We start from the raw sequence: 16,770 nt of genomic DNA, 5'->3' as shown, positions 1-16,770 counted from the left end.
ATTATTTCTCCTGCAGGTTTGTACTGGAGAGAGGAAGCAGAGATTTTTGCACCACCACTATGAGATGGAGGTGGATCTCACAGTGGATTTGTGACCTGCTGCCATTTCTGTGCTGGCCCATTTGAACAATTTCTCCTGTTCCACCTCATGGACCTGGCTTTTAAATCTTCATTAAGCTGCTTTCCTGAGATTTAAGATCTTTCTACTGGCACAGTCTCTTTACCATCCACACCTAAAATTAACCTTTAATGGTGAGTCTCCAGAGTCTTAATCAGCCTGTTAACACTGGCTGTGTACAAAATCAAACTAGTCCAAAATCATGTAATCATTATCCAATATAGTCAAAATAGGTGCTTTTTCAACAGTTATTTCTTTCTGGGCATGAACTGACCAAAGCTAGATCAAGAACACTGCAGATGTCAAGTGCTAAGGTACGTTGGCAGATACCTGTGGGCAGTGCTACAATTTTTCAGTCTTTCAACTTCATTACCCATGGCAGTAAGCAAGGAAAAAAAAAACCATCCACAAGTCAGGGGCATAGAAAATTCAGCAACAGGTGAGCAAGGAATAGTAAGAAATGTGGAGCTCTACACCTATACCCTATAACATGCAAAGAGCCAAAAGAATTTTTATCTTGACAGAAATTTAGAAAGGAAGAAAAAGTAAAAGATAAAGTTCTTTTGGGGCCTGAGCTCTGCCTCTCCATACAGAGGGCTCTGATGGCTGTGGGCTGTTTGCCCATGAATGCACATACACTCCATTTGTCTTCTTTACACCCTTCAAAAACAGTGATCTGATCTGGGCAAATGTTGCTATTCTTGCCTTTGCTGGAAGCAGAAATCTTGCAATCCCTGCAATATTCCAATCTTGCCCAGAAATTATACTTTTGAAGTAGACAAAGATAATAAAATACCCATATTCATTCACGTGTCTGTCCTACACAGTGATTTTACTTATTTTACTTCAAGAAACAGCAAGAATCAGATGGAAAATACAAAAGTAGGGCACTGTAAACAGCCTCAACTCATAGTCTCTGTTTTTCTTTTCTGAAATGTAAGAAACAGCTTTATTTCTTAATGTGGTACATCTTTCTCATTAATAAAGGATGAAAATGCATATCTGCAGTATTTAACATATTCTGTATATCCAACTGCATGTCCTTCAAACAGCTCTTCTGTTTCTGACCTCTCTGGAGCAGCATTCAGGTAACTTGGTCAAAAAGGTGCTGAGCAGCAGAGGCTGCAGCGCCTGTGAGAGTGCAGCTTTACAGGATGAATTTAGTTTTTGTCTGACTTGTCCTTAGAAACCTTCAGTGATGGATGGTGCAACATGCCCAGGCAGCCTCCTCCCCTCCTCACACGTCCTCGTAACAAGTTTTTCCTAATCTTGCTTTTAAGATTTCCTGCAAACACTGACAGTTGCTTCTCTGTGGATGCAAGGAATGTCTAAGCACTGCCCTTGCGGCATCCTCGCCAACACCTGCCCTCTAATTCATCACCAGAAAACGTGACAAATGTTTTGTGCTGCTCATGATTTCTCTTCAGGGCTGTAACACCATCATAACTTTTTCACTGATGTAACATGGCACAAGATGGAAATCAGACCTTTCATCTTGCATCAGCACAAAATCTCTGAAGTCCCAGCTCAGGAGGATACCTTTCATACCAGGCCCTGGAAACACTGAGGTTACCCTGAGGTTAACCTTTTATACCTCGCAGTGGTTGGCTTTTTGCTGGGTCTGCACAAATTCTTTTTCCATTTCCACTGATAAAAAAATTGCTTCCCTCCCTTAACACCATGTTTTCTGCCATGAGAATATCAAGGCTGTGCCTTGCCTTGTTGCCAGCTGGCTGCTCCCAAACCTTGCTATGCTGTGGCTGAGTGGCTGTGCTCCCTGGGGCCATCCCAGCCTCTGCAGCCAGAGGCTGCACAAAGCCCTGCACGAACTCAGCTGGACGTGCAGATGCTCCTTTCCCCAAAGCAAAGGTGCTCATGAGTGGTGTCCTACCTGCACTGGGGAGGCACTCTTCCCATTTGTTTTCCTTTCACTACACAATAATGTTGTCTTTTGTTTTTGCCACTTAATTTGTTTGCTGTTGTGGTTTTTTTATTCATTACCATCTTGGACAGGTCTGTCCATTCATACAAATCCTAATCTTTCTGCACGTATAGAATTTACCTTAATTGCCTAATTAAGATGTCCATTCTTGACTTAAAGCCACTATACAAATCACATGAAAAGTACATGCTGAAAATTTCCTACATTTACAGAACTTACAGCCAAGATAAGCAAACACAGTAGCATGAGTTAGGGACTTCCAACCAAAATGCATGCAAACAACACAAAGCACATAGTCTTCCCTATGCAAAGTACACTGGTAATAATGGTTTAGACACAGAGAGTTAAGGTTAGTGGGGAGAGATCCTCATTTTTCCATGAAACGGATTAATAAATAAGTAACTTTAAAATTGTCTTAATTTAAAAGTAACTGAATCCAGTTTGCTACTGTTATTTTTAAAACCTATTTTATTTCCCTTCTTCTCTCTCAAGTTATGTCCAGCTATTTACAGGCCAACTTCTGCTTCTAGACAAACTTTTTTTTCTAGAAATACTAATTAGAGATCAGCAATTTCCACTGACAACATTACCACAAGAAATCTCAAGGAAGAGTCTAGAAATGTGTTTCTTCTCTTCCAGAGGCATATACAGCTTTCAGAATGCCTTCTCACATTGAGATCATATTGATTCACACATCCTTCATTCCTCCATATTATTTCTAAATCACAGAAATGATATCAAAGAAATGGAAAGCATCTGACTTTTATCACCAAAATAAAGTCTGATTTAATGTACTCTTTCCAATACTTAGGCACAATAGGATACATCATTAGAACATAGTGGAGCTAACAGAATACCCATCGTGCCTTGTTAACTGAGGGTGCATTGTATAGATCCAGGTAAAATTTGAGCTTTGTAGCTTTTGTGGGTTTAATTTAGACCCTTGGGGCTACATATGCATTGAAGGTTGCACACATAACATCCATTACTGTTAAAAGTGGTTGCACGCACCATCAGTGATGTTTAACAGAGAAAATGAACTTCATCTGATTTCATTTCTGATTTATAAAACACCCCAATAATCCTAGCTCACAGTTTAACTAAAATGTCCTGAAAATTACAGACACTTGATTTTTGCTTTAAAGGCATGATTCTGAAACAAGCAGAGCTGTCTGACAATGATTAAAAAAGCCCAAAACACCACCACTTAAGCACATGGGAATTTGACTGCAACCAGTAGGGCTGCTTATACCCACTGGGATACGTATGTGTTCAAATGCTTTAATGGATTGGGACCAGAACTCAGTAGAATCAACCCTGAAGACCTAATTTTGAGCACAGACACGTGTACAGATTTTAGGTGGGTTTTGTAAGAGAGAGTGTTATTAAATTTGTTTGACAGATCCCTATTTAAGATGCAGATTTACACACCAGATGCCTGCCTGAAGCTGAATATTTCAGGGGAAAAAAAAAAATCAAACAAAATGGTTAGATCATTTCTGAGAAAAAACGTAATTTCATCTGACATAACCTAATTTCTGAGGTTTTTAATTTGCAAACTTAAGCTGTACCCCCCCCATACTTGTCCGTAAGTAAAATACAGTGGGAGATACCTTAGTGCCCTATTTGTGCTATGAGTTTATCATGCATGTGTTCATGCAATAGGTTGAAAACATTCACAATTTTAAAATGTGAAAGTATTTCAGTTATAAAATTAAACTCTAGGAGTAAAAATACTTTTTTAGATTTATATATACAAATTTAATCTCCAGAATAATATGCATATATATTCACTGTTCCCCATTAAGGAAGAGACCAAACTACCTTCTTTATTTAACATTCATTCATTAAACCTAGAAATGCCTGGAGTTGCCTGGTGCAAAGAATACAAACAAAGCTATGAAATGTGGTTTTTAATTAAAAGCCCACTTTATGATATGTCAATGGGAAATAAGCAGCGACCAGACTGTTCAGTCTGACAATACTGAATTGGCACTTCGTCCATGGCACAGATTTCCCACTTATCTGCATGCTTTAAGTGCTGCACTGGACAGAAAGGAAATGAGAGTCAACCTTCCAAAGCAAACTCGCAGGGGACCTGGACGAATCCCTGGCATATCAGAGGACCCACTCTGATGAGATGTCACACCAGAATAACGAAGAACTCTACCCCATTTGCATTCAACAGAAACAGACAGTAACTCTGTGGCAATTATTTCACACGAGTCAATGTTCCGGTATCCTAAAAAAGCCCTGCAAAACCCAGCAAATGCTGAGAAAGGGGAGCTGTATGCAGGTCAGCCTCCTGCAAGGGTCTGCTCAATCTGGCTCACTATCAATGGAAGAAGAACTTTTTTTTGCCGTCGGATCCGCTCAAAATGGGTTCATTACAGGCAGGGGTTGTTTCAATGAGCTCGGGCTGCAGTGTTAAATTCAGCAGGATTCCCTCAAAGGCAGGGGGGGATTTTTTGGCCGTGGCAATGGTGCTTTTGACTCATAGTGGAGGAGGAGCAGACCCTCTGTCAGTGTTACTGCCAGGCTCTGCTGGTAGCTGCACACACACTCAACACACAGGCAACATAAAATGCTTCACCTTGCCATGCATGAGAAGGCGTATGGTAAGCGTGACATTGAGACCTCCTTCAGACACTTTTCCGTCCTTCGTGTTCATCCTGGCCTTGTATCTTCAATACTTGAAAGTAGCTTCGTTTTTCTTTTTTTTTTTCTTCTATTCACTTAATCAACCTGCAGAGAGAGAGAAAGAAAAAGTACCATTGAGTGGCTGAAGCTACTCTGAACTGAGAATATTATGTTGTACAAACCAATTAACATCCCTTCCTTTGATTTTCTGGACTACAGTTTAGAGCTGAAAAGGCTTCTTTGATTATTATCCCTCCCCATCCAACTCTTTAGCCCTTCACCAATTACAAGATAAACTCCCTTTTGAAACCTTGAAAATTTTCTTAACTTCCTGTATTTCACAGTTGAAAGTACAGAGCACAGCAGAGTGAAATACAATGTTTTCTTCTGAAGAGCACTTTGTTATCCTCTGCAGTGTGTATATGCTATATACATATATATACATACGGTTTTTTCCATGTGCCTGGTGCTGTTTTCACTTCTCTCCTTGTTACTACCTCTTTTTCTTTTTGCTCTTGCAGAAGAGATATTTTTGTTTTCTCTCCAGCTAGAGAGAAATTAATTCTGAGCCTAAACATTGATCCCTGCCAGCAACAGTGGATGACACATTATCAAAGACATCTGAATAACTAAGAGCCACTTGCTGTTGTAAATCTGGCCACTGTCTGACTTTGTTTTTGTCTATGAGGCCCAGAGGTGGCTCAGTCCCTCAAAGGCCAAAGCTGAGCTTCAGCTCTAAGTGGAAGGAAGATTTTTCTTAATTCCTAATGACAAATGGCAGATTTTCAGTCATTTACAAAGCCATAAATATCCAAAAATGCTAATGAAAGCTGCAAGGGCTGGCTTTGAAGGGATAAACAAGATGCATTATGAGTTTATTAATGCAAGGACATTTATCAGCACAAACAAAAATGTGGGCAGGAAGGAATATTACCAAGGGCAGGCAAATTCTGTAATAGAAAAGGCTTAGCGACTCCTTATTTAGTTTTGTCCTTTTCAGGCTTATCTTACAGAGCATAAAACCCTTAAACAGACATCATGCCTATCAGTAACCATCCCTTTCTGTTACCCATCCTCTTTAACAACCCTATTAGCTTTGGATCTTTGGGCTTCCCAAAAACTTGCCTTGCACTATATATAAATAGGGCACTGGCTAATGAGCACTCCTAGGGACACCCATGTTGTGTTTCAGAGGGTACAGCAGTGTTCCACGGCTGTCGCAGGCTGCTCTCCCCTTGCCAAGAGTGCTCAGGCATGGAACTAAACAATTGGATGGGCCTATGGGATCATTCTCCTAAAGAGGCTGGAGGAAGTATCATGAGGCAGTTTCACCACTTGATTAAGCTCTATCCTAAGAGCCACTAAGCACTTTTCCAGACCAAAGTAAAGCCCGCCTTGGTTGAACATGTTATGTGTGAGAGAAGTCAACCGCAATTCTTAAAGAAAGAGCATGAGAAACATGTGGAGTGATTCCTGATGGACAGGCTGAGCTGCCAGCAATCTGTGATTCATGGTACCCTGCGAAACTGCCTCCAGGCCTGCATTTTCCATAGCCATTGGTGGACAGCTCCATGAATTTGTCTACTGCCTTCTTGAATCCATATATCTGATCTCCAAAAGTGGTGGTCTCACACATTTAATATTAGTATGGAAAAACGTGCTCCACTCTATCTGGCTTAAATTTGCTCACTGAAGTTTCCCCTTGTCACACATTTTGCCCTGTGTGTGTTATCTGAAGACCATCACACCAAGTCACTCTTCTGAAGCTGAAACCTGCAATTTCAACCAGGGCCTGCGAGTGGCCAAGCCACTCCTAGTGTTTTTGCTCCTGGGAAATACACTGGAAGATGCAGAGGTTTGTCTCGCCAGGAATGCTAGTGCCACAGAGAGTTCCTGTGCCTTCAGTGACTGCAAGAATAAGTGGCAGACATGCCAAAGGAGAGTGAAAAGAAAGAGTGAGAAAGAGCAGCTTAAACTTCTCTTTTCTCCTTCCTGATTTCCCCTAACCCAGCAGCATGGACTCTGTGAATTTTATCCCATATGCTCCATCACTCAGACCACAGCTGCTGATATAAATCCATTTATTTCACATTTCTAGGCTTATCAGTTACATTACATATTCCCTATCCCAATGGAAAAAGGGAGACAAGAAACCAAGTGCCTGGGTGAGAAGGCAGAAAGCAGAAGCAGCCTGGCCATGTCTCTGATGCACCAGGAGTGCAAGAAGGTGAGAGGAAAATGTTCCAAGGCAGATCCTAAGGAATGGCAGAGAAAGGTATCAGCTGTAGTCTGATTGTTTAAGATCAGAGCAGAACTCAGGGGAAAACCTGCAACTGGATGACAGCCCCTTCTGACAAGTTCAGAGCGTGGAACAGAGGAGATGACTGTGGTTGTTCCCAGACTGAGAAAGGGAACGGTCTCACGCTGCTCACCTGCTCCTTGCTGAGGGAAATGTCCTGGCTCTGACAGCCCAGCATTTTTTGCTCTGTCAAAGATAACCCAACCAAACCCAAAAAGCCAAACAGGAGCACTATGGTACATAAACAGTAGCCTAGACCTCGGCAGTCTGGACTTTATGGGAGCAACACTGGCCATCTGAGACCTCTAGAAACCAATGGCAGCTTTAGGACATGCTTGGAAGATTTCAAGAACAGCTGTGTTTCAAGTCTAGAAGCAAGGTACATAAGACCTCTGTGGATCAAAATTCAGTGATGAAGGTACAGTTGTGTTTCTAATGAGATGTATTCCCATGTGGGAAAAATAATCCCAGGCTAGAAACAGATTTACAGTTGCCATGGTCTTTTACTACTGGGATACTACAGCTTCACTTTGGGAAAAAGATATGGAGGAAAATCTTTACCCCAACAACAAGCCAATCTTCACCCAAGCCTGACCTTTTCCAGATAAAACCTGAAAAAAATCAGAAATAAAGACTAACAGCTTTTGGGTTCTTTTTAAAAACCCAGAGGTTAGAAATGAAATTCCACCACAAATATTGTTAAAAACATCACTACTATCTGATTTTATGAAGGATTTTGTCACCGTCCCTCCTCCCAACAAGCTTAAACTCTGGCACCTGGCACTGAGAATCAGAACAGATGTCTGGGGGAGGGCTGAGAGTGTGTGTGCCTGCAAGGAGTTAGGCAGCTGTGTGAGACACAAAAGGAATTAATTCAAAAAGGCGGTCTCACATGCTAAGGAAGAGTATTTAAAACCTATACATATACCATGAAGAGAGAAGACTTTTTACCATGCCAGGTCATTTATATCTGCCTCAGTTGTCCTGAGAGTGCAAGTATTCTGGGTAAAACATTTACAGCTTTACAAAGTAAACCTACAGCACTGTTAATGACCTGGGTATTTTGGTTCTAAAGACAGATTAAAATAAAATGCATTGTTGTACTTCATTACTTTTAACTAATTAAAGCAAATTTTTCTGCAGACAACACTAAAAACATGCTGATCTCTGTCTCTGTGCACATGCAAATGTCAGATCATGGCACAAGGAGAGAATGGTTCCCTCCACAGAGCCTCCTACCAGACAGCAAGACATCCATGTATTTATAAACCTACTGCTGTCATATACAAGCGCATTGTGAATATTTAATCAGTAAAATAATTTCCCTCTCCTTTGCAAAGTCAGCATTTTGAACAATTTACTATGTTCCTGCCTTGTGTGTGCCTCTCTGCAAGCAAAGAGGAGGCTGAACACAGAAGGCTTTCCTTCCTCAAGCACTGTGTGGTGAGGTCCCATGGCTATGCTTGGGGCTGGGAGAGTTGAGTCTCAGACTGAAAAAAAATCAGTGTGTCACACTTTTCCTGATGCCAGAGGGAAGTCAGGGGACTCCATAGGTGAGCAGAGAGTACTGTGCAGGGAGGCAGAGTCAGTGGCATGGCTAAATGTTAAGAGTGAGGGTATATGCATTTCAGCCTGCCTTCAGCAGAGAGCTGGCAGTGACAGGAGGACAGCTGGACAACATCCTCTTCCTGACCTTGGGACTCTGGACCAGAATGCACAAAATCCATGATCTGGGACTCTGCAGCTCCAGGTAACGAGCAAAAAATATCATGCCCACAGAATAAAGGAAAGTAGCTCACATCAGATAGATCCCAGCAAACTGCAGGTCTTTGCTTCCTTTGGGGCTTTTTCCATTGTCCTGTGGATATTTCCACTGCTGTTTATTATGTAAAAAAGAAACATTTTTCTTCTGGTAGAAAAAGACATCCAAATGCATTTTTAAAACCACAACCTTTTTAAAACTTCAACAAAATGGATGTGCAGTCTTATGCAAATGCCTTTTATGTGTAAGTATGTGTTTCTATACATTTTTAATATTAGCTGTCCCAAACTGGCATAAACCCACATGTCCTATATGCTCAATATTCATTACATACAATTTTCTAACATGGCTTCTCTGTAATTGTGGGTAGATTAAGCGAATAAAACAACAAGCAGCTAAGCCACATGTTCATCAGACTACTACAAAACCCCAACACAGCTCCTTAGAGATTTCAGTGAATTAATAAAAGCTACAAGATGAACTACACAGCTAAAGGGCAGCGTCACAACCCCCACACATGCACACACATGGAGGTTAGGAATCCTCGCGGCTGAAGGGATAGTGTGAGCTGGCTGCCTGAAGCCTGAGACATGGAATGTCAATCTCATGACCACCTGCCTTCCTACCCCTCAAGCCTACTGACTCCCTCCAAGAAAATAAGCAGACCATTGCAGAGAATATGGCTGCACAGTGCTTTAAAAAAAGTATGTATGTTAAGGCAACCACTTCAGGCATGCAGGATAAGAAAGCAGCAGGCAGGGGTGCCAAAGATGAATAAAATCAACAAAGTACCAAGGTAGACATCAGGCAATTGATCTCTGAGTTTAAAGCCCAAATAAATTATTTGACATCTGTGATCCTGGCAAGAAAGCTACTCATCTCAAAGATCCAGAGGGATGCAAGGGAGGAGGGAGAGAAAGAGAGTGTGCACAGGGTGAGATGGGGCGGAGCTGCACAGTCACAGAGGTGTGCTGGAAAGCAAAGAGATGCAGAGATAAGAGAAGAAAGGCAGGGAGAAAGAGAGAAATGAACCTTCAGGTACCTGATACAGGGAATAATGTGAGAAAAATCAATGTGGAAGCAAGAACCACCTGGAAATATTAAAGGCGAAAGCCTGCTCTGCTGCGTGAAATCTTGATTATATGGTTGTAAAATCTGAGCTGTTGGGAAGGAGGAAACTGGCCAGAGCACCCAACACAGCATTCTCTGTGTTTGGGCCTCAAAACCTCTTGAACCTAATTATGGTGCTTCATCACCACCAACTGAAAAATGTAATTATGAAGAAAGCAAGGAGGAATCCACTGATGAAATTCAAAAGAACAAATTCCAGCTGTTCCATTGGAAGAAATAAAAAAAAAGATAAAAGAATAGGGAAATTATAGTGACTGACATTAGGAGAAGCCACTTCTAATTTACATGAGGACAGTTAAACTCAGTCATATAGTTTCCATGTATCTGTATGTTTAGAAAAAGATAACTTTTATAAGGGAAACATAAGAACATCGAGTATCTCACAGTAAATATGTCATTTTCATAATATATGGAAACATCCCAAAGGAGGGGTAGCTAGGCAGATATCAAGCCATAAGTATGGGGGGCAGGGAAAGACAGGGGATGAAAAAGAAGACTAAGACATGAGCAGAGTAATGTGAAGATGAACAAGGAGATTTATCATGAGTTAGGAAGAACTGGAAATTGGACAGCAACACACTACTGTTATGAAGAAATAGTTCAGAGTTTCATCTACTTAGCAAGAACTCCAAAAGTCCAGTATAACCCCCCCCAAAAAAAAAAAAAAATGCAAGAGTGAATAAAAAAGAACAGATGACATCTGAAACACTGGAAGTCATGAAAAGGCTGTACCTAAGTCCTCTTCATCAGAAGACTCCAGGTGGAGGGAGACCTCCCAGGAATTGGAAGAAACACACTGCCAGGGATCACGATGAGAAGAAACAACCTGTGCTTTCAGCAGAGCACAGTTCTTTGGAAGCAGATTTATGCTACTTACACAGTTTTAGTCTTTCATTTAAACTGGAGGGAATACCGGAATGAATAAGGAACATAAATTACCACAGGACAAGAACTGATGACATTATCAGCAGAATCGACATATTTGGCCATACAGTAAAAGGCTTAAAATTAGAAATAAGTTGTCTGCCACAGAAAGGTTCATGCTATCAAACAAGGAAATAACTACTTTGCTTCCAAGCTCTTTGATAGGCTAGGCAGCTATTATCTATGGCTTTTCACTTGAAAGTAGCATCTCTGGATGTCAAAGGACTAAACACCCAACAACCACAACTCTAGGTGTAATGCAGAACAAAACCAGCTGCTCTGCAGTTGTATTGTTTCAAGGAACATTATTTTAAGAAATGATTAAAAAGGATAATGATCAGACAATATTTACAGTTTCCGCAGAAGCAAAAGAAGACAACTGGGTATTTGCTAAACATACACTTCTTCAGTTTCTGTGTCAACTGAAGGATAAAGACATCCACTGTTACTAAACGATATTGTTGTGAGGTTACTAAGAACAAAAAGCTCAAAGGAAGCCCACAATAACGTAACAGTAATAATAATGACAGCTCTTCAAAGGATTTCTCTCCCAATAATAACTATTTGCAAAATGAGAAATCAGGCTTTGGAACACTCCAGTTTTACACAGAAGCCTCACCAGGAGAACCTGATTAATGAACAATAGCTAAAGAAGCAGGTGCAGTATCAACCTTTCTACTTTATCACTTCCATCTCCCAAATTACTAGAGAGGACTCTATACAAAGGAATAAGATTATACATTTTATTCACATCCTTATAATTTATATCCCCAAAATAGATTTAATGCTAATCTCTAACTCTTTCATGAAGAGAACAAGATCTGCAGAACCTGGCTCCCTTAAATCATCGTATCATGGCCCATTTTAAGTAGGGGGATAGTTGGTATGAGTCCAAAAATCCAGAAATGAGAAATTAATTCTTTGTGTTACCAGAACAAAGCATGCATGTATCAGTTGGCAAATGGGTTTTTGCTAAAGAGGTAAAATAAGATAAAAGAACAGCTCAAGAATGAAATTTAAAGAAACACTAGAGAGAAGAAGGATTCAGGAAATTAATAAATTACATGCTCAAGGAGATATAAATAACAACTAATAAAAGTAAGCTGAATATGGGCCACTAAGCAGTAATTGAGTACACAAACAGATATACAAAATACCTGTTTGTGTGTGGGGGGGTTTAAGTGGTAAAATATTAGCTCAAAAGTCAAAGGGGATTAAAGAGCAACACATTACTCCACCAGTTAACAGCCACTAACAAAAGGAAGTTACACAGCTTCGCAAGCCCTGTGCTCCTTTTACTAATTATTGTAAAAATCTCTTTATCTGCCATATGCTAAGCTCTGTACTTACTACAGACAGCTGGAAGTAGTAGTTTTGCCAAAGATGTGAAACTGATAAGGAAAGAACATGAAGAAAAAATAACATACCAACTTTTAAAGGCAACTGCAAGTATAAAAAGTGGCAAGACTCCATGAATGCCCCCTTTTGAATGCAATTTTATGAAGTATGTGAAGTGGCACTAATTTTTCCTTGATATGTTTAATGGTGTTTTGCCTGAGGAAGAACCTACCCTATCTATAGAAGAAGCTGCCTTGTGTTCTCCCTGCAGCTGCCTTCCTGTTCTCCCTAAAACGAGAAATGCTGTCACCCTACACAACTGACATCTCATCTGCTGAAGATCACGGGATGTCAAATAATCTTTGAAGAGAACAGCAAAAGATTAGAGACATTTCTATTCTCAACTGCTGAATGTTTAGCTGCTGAACTTGACGTATGTGAATCCTGTTCTTAAAATGGATCACTTTTCCTCATGCTAGTCAATAAGCATATGCTTCAGGCAATTACACTGGCTGTTCCCTTTTTGATTTATTAAAGGAACTAAACAGCAACATATTTATTGACTCTTCTAGTTATAATGCTTTTTTTGTAAAAGCCTTTTGAATAAACAATATGATACAGTGCATTTATTACAGGAGGAAAAATCTCAGAAGCACAATAAAGACTACTGTCCTGTTCACAAATTTTCTACTATCAACATTTAATGACCAATTACTTATTTAACATAAATTAATGCCAAAATACCACTCCATGTGTGAATAGACAGCTCAACACTGCCAAAATAGAAAAAGTTATCCCTTCAGAAAACATCACATGTCAATAAATGCTATCAAATATCTGGAAATCAAGTATCAGGAAATCTAGAAAAGCTACATAATGGCATTCAGCAAATGCCAAACAGATCTGGGATCTGAGGGAAGTAAGTAATTTCCAGGCTAAAGAAAACACAGTGATTCTTTTGCCAAAGGTATCTTCCATCTTTGTAATTTTTTCCCCTTCTTTCTGCACTTATTCCAGAAAGAACTACCTTGGCAGGAGTGCAGAGAGCACCTTTACAATTTCCCATGAACCAAAAAACAAGCAGTGGAGTAAGCATGCCAGTACTTTGTACAAACCCAGTAGCCAACTAGCACTTCTGCATACGTGCAAAAGCCAGGCAGATAAAAGCTCTTGTAAATAGAAGCTGACGTGTTGGACTAATGCAACATAAATGCTTCCACAAGAAAGTTGTGGCAGCCCACTATAAATTACTCTGTGCAAATATTCTCCAAGAGGATTCGAGGATGAGCAGGACGAAAGAGCAGAAGGTGCTTTCTTTCCTTTCCTAATGGCAGCAATGAAATGAACTGTAAGCTTCCTCACGAGCCTGCCAGTTTGCAACATCAGGGAAGACAATTTATGCATATGGTAGACCAGTTATTTACCAAAGAATCTAAAGCTCTAATTATAGCTTTAAAAATAAAATCAGCTTTAGCTGCCACTTTATGCTGTGGCTCCAAACCCTCAAGTAAAGCACCATGTTTCTCAGACCTCTGGGATTTTTTATGTTGCTTGTTTCAAACTGAAATTTTGCCTTACTTGCTTGCTTAGGTTTGACTAAGAAACAGATAATCCAACTAACTTGGATTTATCATTCCATATGGTGTGAGATAATAAATCTAATAAAGAAATGTACACGTAAGTCACAGGAAAGGTGAGAAAAAATTGAACAGATAGCCATCACAAGTAGCATAATGGTCTGCCCAACACAGAGTTGCTTTCAAGAATGGCCTGCCATATAAGAAGAGATTTTGGGTCCACACCTATTCCTGGAAAACCCCATGTTCTGATGACCTACACATTGTGAACGTGTGGTGTATTTGTTAAATAATCTCTGCCCCCTAAAGCCAAATACATGACTTTGACATTTCCTCAATAAATATTTTCATTTAGTGTTTAAATTGTAAATTTAATACAATTTGAAACAGATAAAGCCTGTTGATTTAAAAATAAATGTACTTGCACTAAATGCAAGAGAGTCAAGCGTAAACAGCTGTTCTCTTTCCAATTTTTTAAAATGTGTGAGAGAACAGAGAAATTGTTCACATGGTCTATTTCCAACATATTTAAAGTAAGATTTATGTACATACATTAAAAAAAAAGATACATTTCAACACAGTATGCATATATGCATAGAATATGGTTACATGCTGAGAAGCAAGTAAGGTATATTTTTTTACATGACAGATGTGGACAAATTTTAAAACATTATGCACCACATTGCTGGGGTGTAATCTAATAAGCAAATATTAAGAATACAATGATTTTTTAAAATGAGATTTTTATCTTCAGTAGAAACAGTCTCATAGACATAGAGATCTGTAATTTTCTTTGCCAGCTTCTTGTTGATCAAAGGAAAAAATTCCCCAAACCAGAAGAATTGTCAAGGAAATACAGAAGCTTCTTTAATAGGAAACAATAACCCATCAAGTACGTTCCCACTGGGCACAGTACAAACAGATATTTAAATATATTTGGGGTTTTATATTTTCATCAGTGTTGAAATGATATCTGTCCTAGAATATATCTTTGTCCAATCTATTTGTAAATTAAATGTTTTCTAGACATATCTGGTTTGATAAAGATGAGTCACTTGTTTCACTCAAACCACAGACATGGTTGTTGGTTAGCAAAATGAGGTTGACAATAATAATGATACATTTTACTTTATTAAACATAAAAATATTATATATTGATATAATTGAATCTCTGACACAAAAGAGCAAAAATATCCCTTTAGTCATCACCTTAATTATGTTATTTACAAGGCTGTGATTTAAAAATCCATTCAAGCTTCCCAGATGAATAAAATAAATACTTCTTTAAAGAAAGGGAAATTCACACAGCCTCTCAGAAAGGGAAGAGGATGAGCTCCCATCCTTCAGTCAACAAGGGGATGAGTACTAGCCTCTGGAGTGTGAGTCACAGGCTCCTTCCTGGGACACCACACTTGTGCTTGCTTGAGGCAAAGATGGAACTGTCTCAGAAACTGGTCCAACAGCAGCACAGCTGTAACAGCTGCAAATATGGCTGAGTGCTGCAAAGACTTCCATCATTCATGGGGAAAAAAGGGGAAAACAAATAGCAATGTTGCAATGTCCTGCCAGGGTGTTGGAATTGTTGCCTTCAAAAGCCACAACCCGAATAGTTAAGTTCTCAGCCACTGATGGTTAGTCAAAACATACAGCCTTATACAGGTTTCACTGTGAAACTCAGGACTCTGCAGTAGGTAAAAAACCCCAGAATGTTCCAGAGCCTCATTTGAAAAAAGATTTAACAAAAAAAGAACCGAGAAAAAAGCCCAAAACCCAGCCCAAATAACTCTTCTATGAGCAGTCAATACTCAGAATAAAGAGCCAAACACATGCCAAGATTTAAGCCGCTTAAATCAATATTTTTGTCACTGATTTAAACCAGGAGAATCTTTAAACTCAAAAGCCAGTTTAATTGATGAAGTATTCAAAACCAAAGAAAAACATCAAATAGTTTATTAGCAACTTCAAAGTGCCAGTTGTAAAGTGAGCCCCTGTATCTTACTCTAGCACTGCATTTGGCTCTAGCCATCCATTTGTTACTTCTGTGGAACCTTTAGAAAGGAAAGAGCCTATTTTTGAATAAACAACTCATTTGTTTCACCAAATTGCTCAGCTGAAACAGTGCTTCATGAAGTGTCTGTCCTTTTGTCTAACCTTCAGTCCCTTTCCATACAAACACGTGCATACACATGTACCTGCATATATGTGCATGAATGCATACAAGCTTCCCAAACACTTTCCACATTTTTAAGAGATACAGGGATGTCAAATGTCAGGTTCACACAAGTCTCATTGAGACACAGACTAAGCAGAGGTGCAACGTTCCACTGCAGGCCACTGGGAGCCTCTTCTCCCAGTGATAACCTCGAGCGAGCAAAGAGGGAGGAGGGGACTCTGAAAGTGAACTAATACACTGAAAAAGCTCCCAGATTCAGAGGAATTCCCAACAAGAGGTGCTTTAAGCAGACACAGGACACACATTCCCTTTTTTTCCCTCAGCTGCTCCAGTAGCTTTGTGGCTCATACACAATCCCAATACCTTTAACAGTTTCATTCTCATAACCAGATGTGTAATTTGGTGCTCTACATTCTTCATGAAAACAAGACAGGTCCTGTGCTAATGTGAATGATTTGATGGCACCCTTACCTTCCCACCTTTGGTTTGGGACCACAAAGTGATCCATTTGTTCATTCAAAAGAAAAAAGTAAAGACCAAGAGAAGATAATTGCTGACTTATTGCAGAAATGCCAGGGATACACTGTGGAATGGGTTACTACTAAATAAATAACACCCCCCATGGACTGCAGACATTAAAAATGAGAAGAGCTCAAATAGGAGCAGAATGATAATAATGATAACACAGTGAAAAAAAAAAGTGACAATAAATCTACAATACAAGCAATACATTTACAATACAAATACAACAACTGGGAAACCCAGTTCTTCAAAATGAGTCACATCTGGAAGGCTCTGATGATACAAAAGACCTGGGGATGACCCAGGCTACAAATTAAAGGCTGAAAACTTGTACTTTGAAGCAGG

The 16,770-nt window shown here is 39.7% G+C and overlaps 1 protein-coding gene across 13 annotated transcripts in view; it reads right to left on the bottom strand.

The window, feature by feature from the left end:
• The window catches only part of LOC103619037 (poly(rC)-binding protein 3), a 495,171-nt gene that overhangs the window by 46,737 nt on the left and 431,664 nt on the right, over nt 1–16,770 (bottom strand). For all 13 annotated transcript variants that reach the window (XM_017739090.1, XM_017739083.1, XM_017739086.1 and 10 more), the window contains one exon: nt 4,653–4,804. In XM_017739090.1, the coding sequence (XP_017594579.1) occupies nt 4,653–4,730 (78 nt within the window). In that variant the 5' untranslated portion in view covers nt 4,731–4,804. The remainder of the gene's footprint in view (nt 1–4,652; nt 4,805–16,770) is intronic.

This window comes from Corvus brachyrhynchos, unplaced genomic scaffold (genome assembly GCF_000691975.1).
Source record: "Corvus brachyrhynchos isolate BGI_N302 unplaced genomic scaffold, ASM69197v1 scaffold7, whole genome shotgun sequence".
Lineage (NCBI taxonomy): Eukaryota > Metazoa > Chordata > Aves > Passeriformes > Corvidae > Corvus > Corvus brachyrhynchos.
Note: the sequence above shows the minus strand (reverse complement) of the source record. Positions and strands in the feature narration are given on the sequence as shown.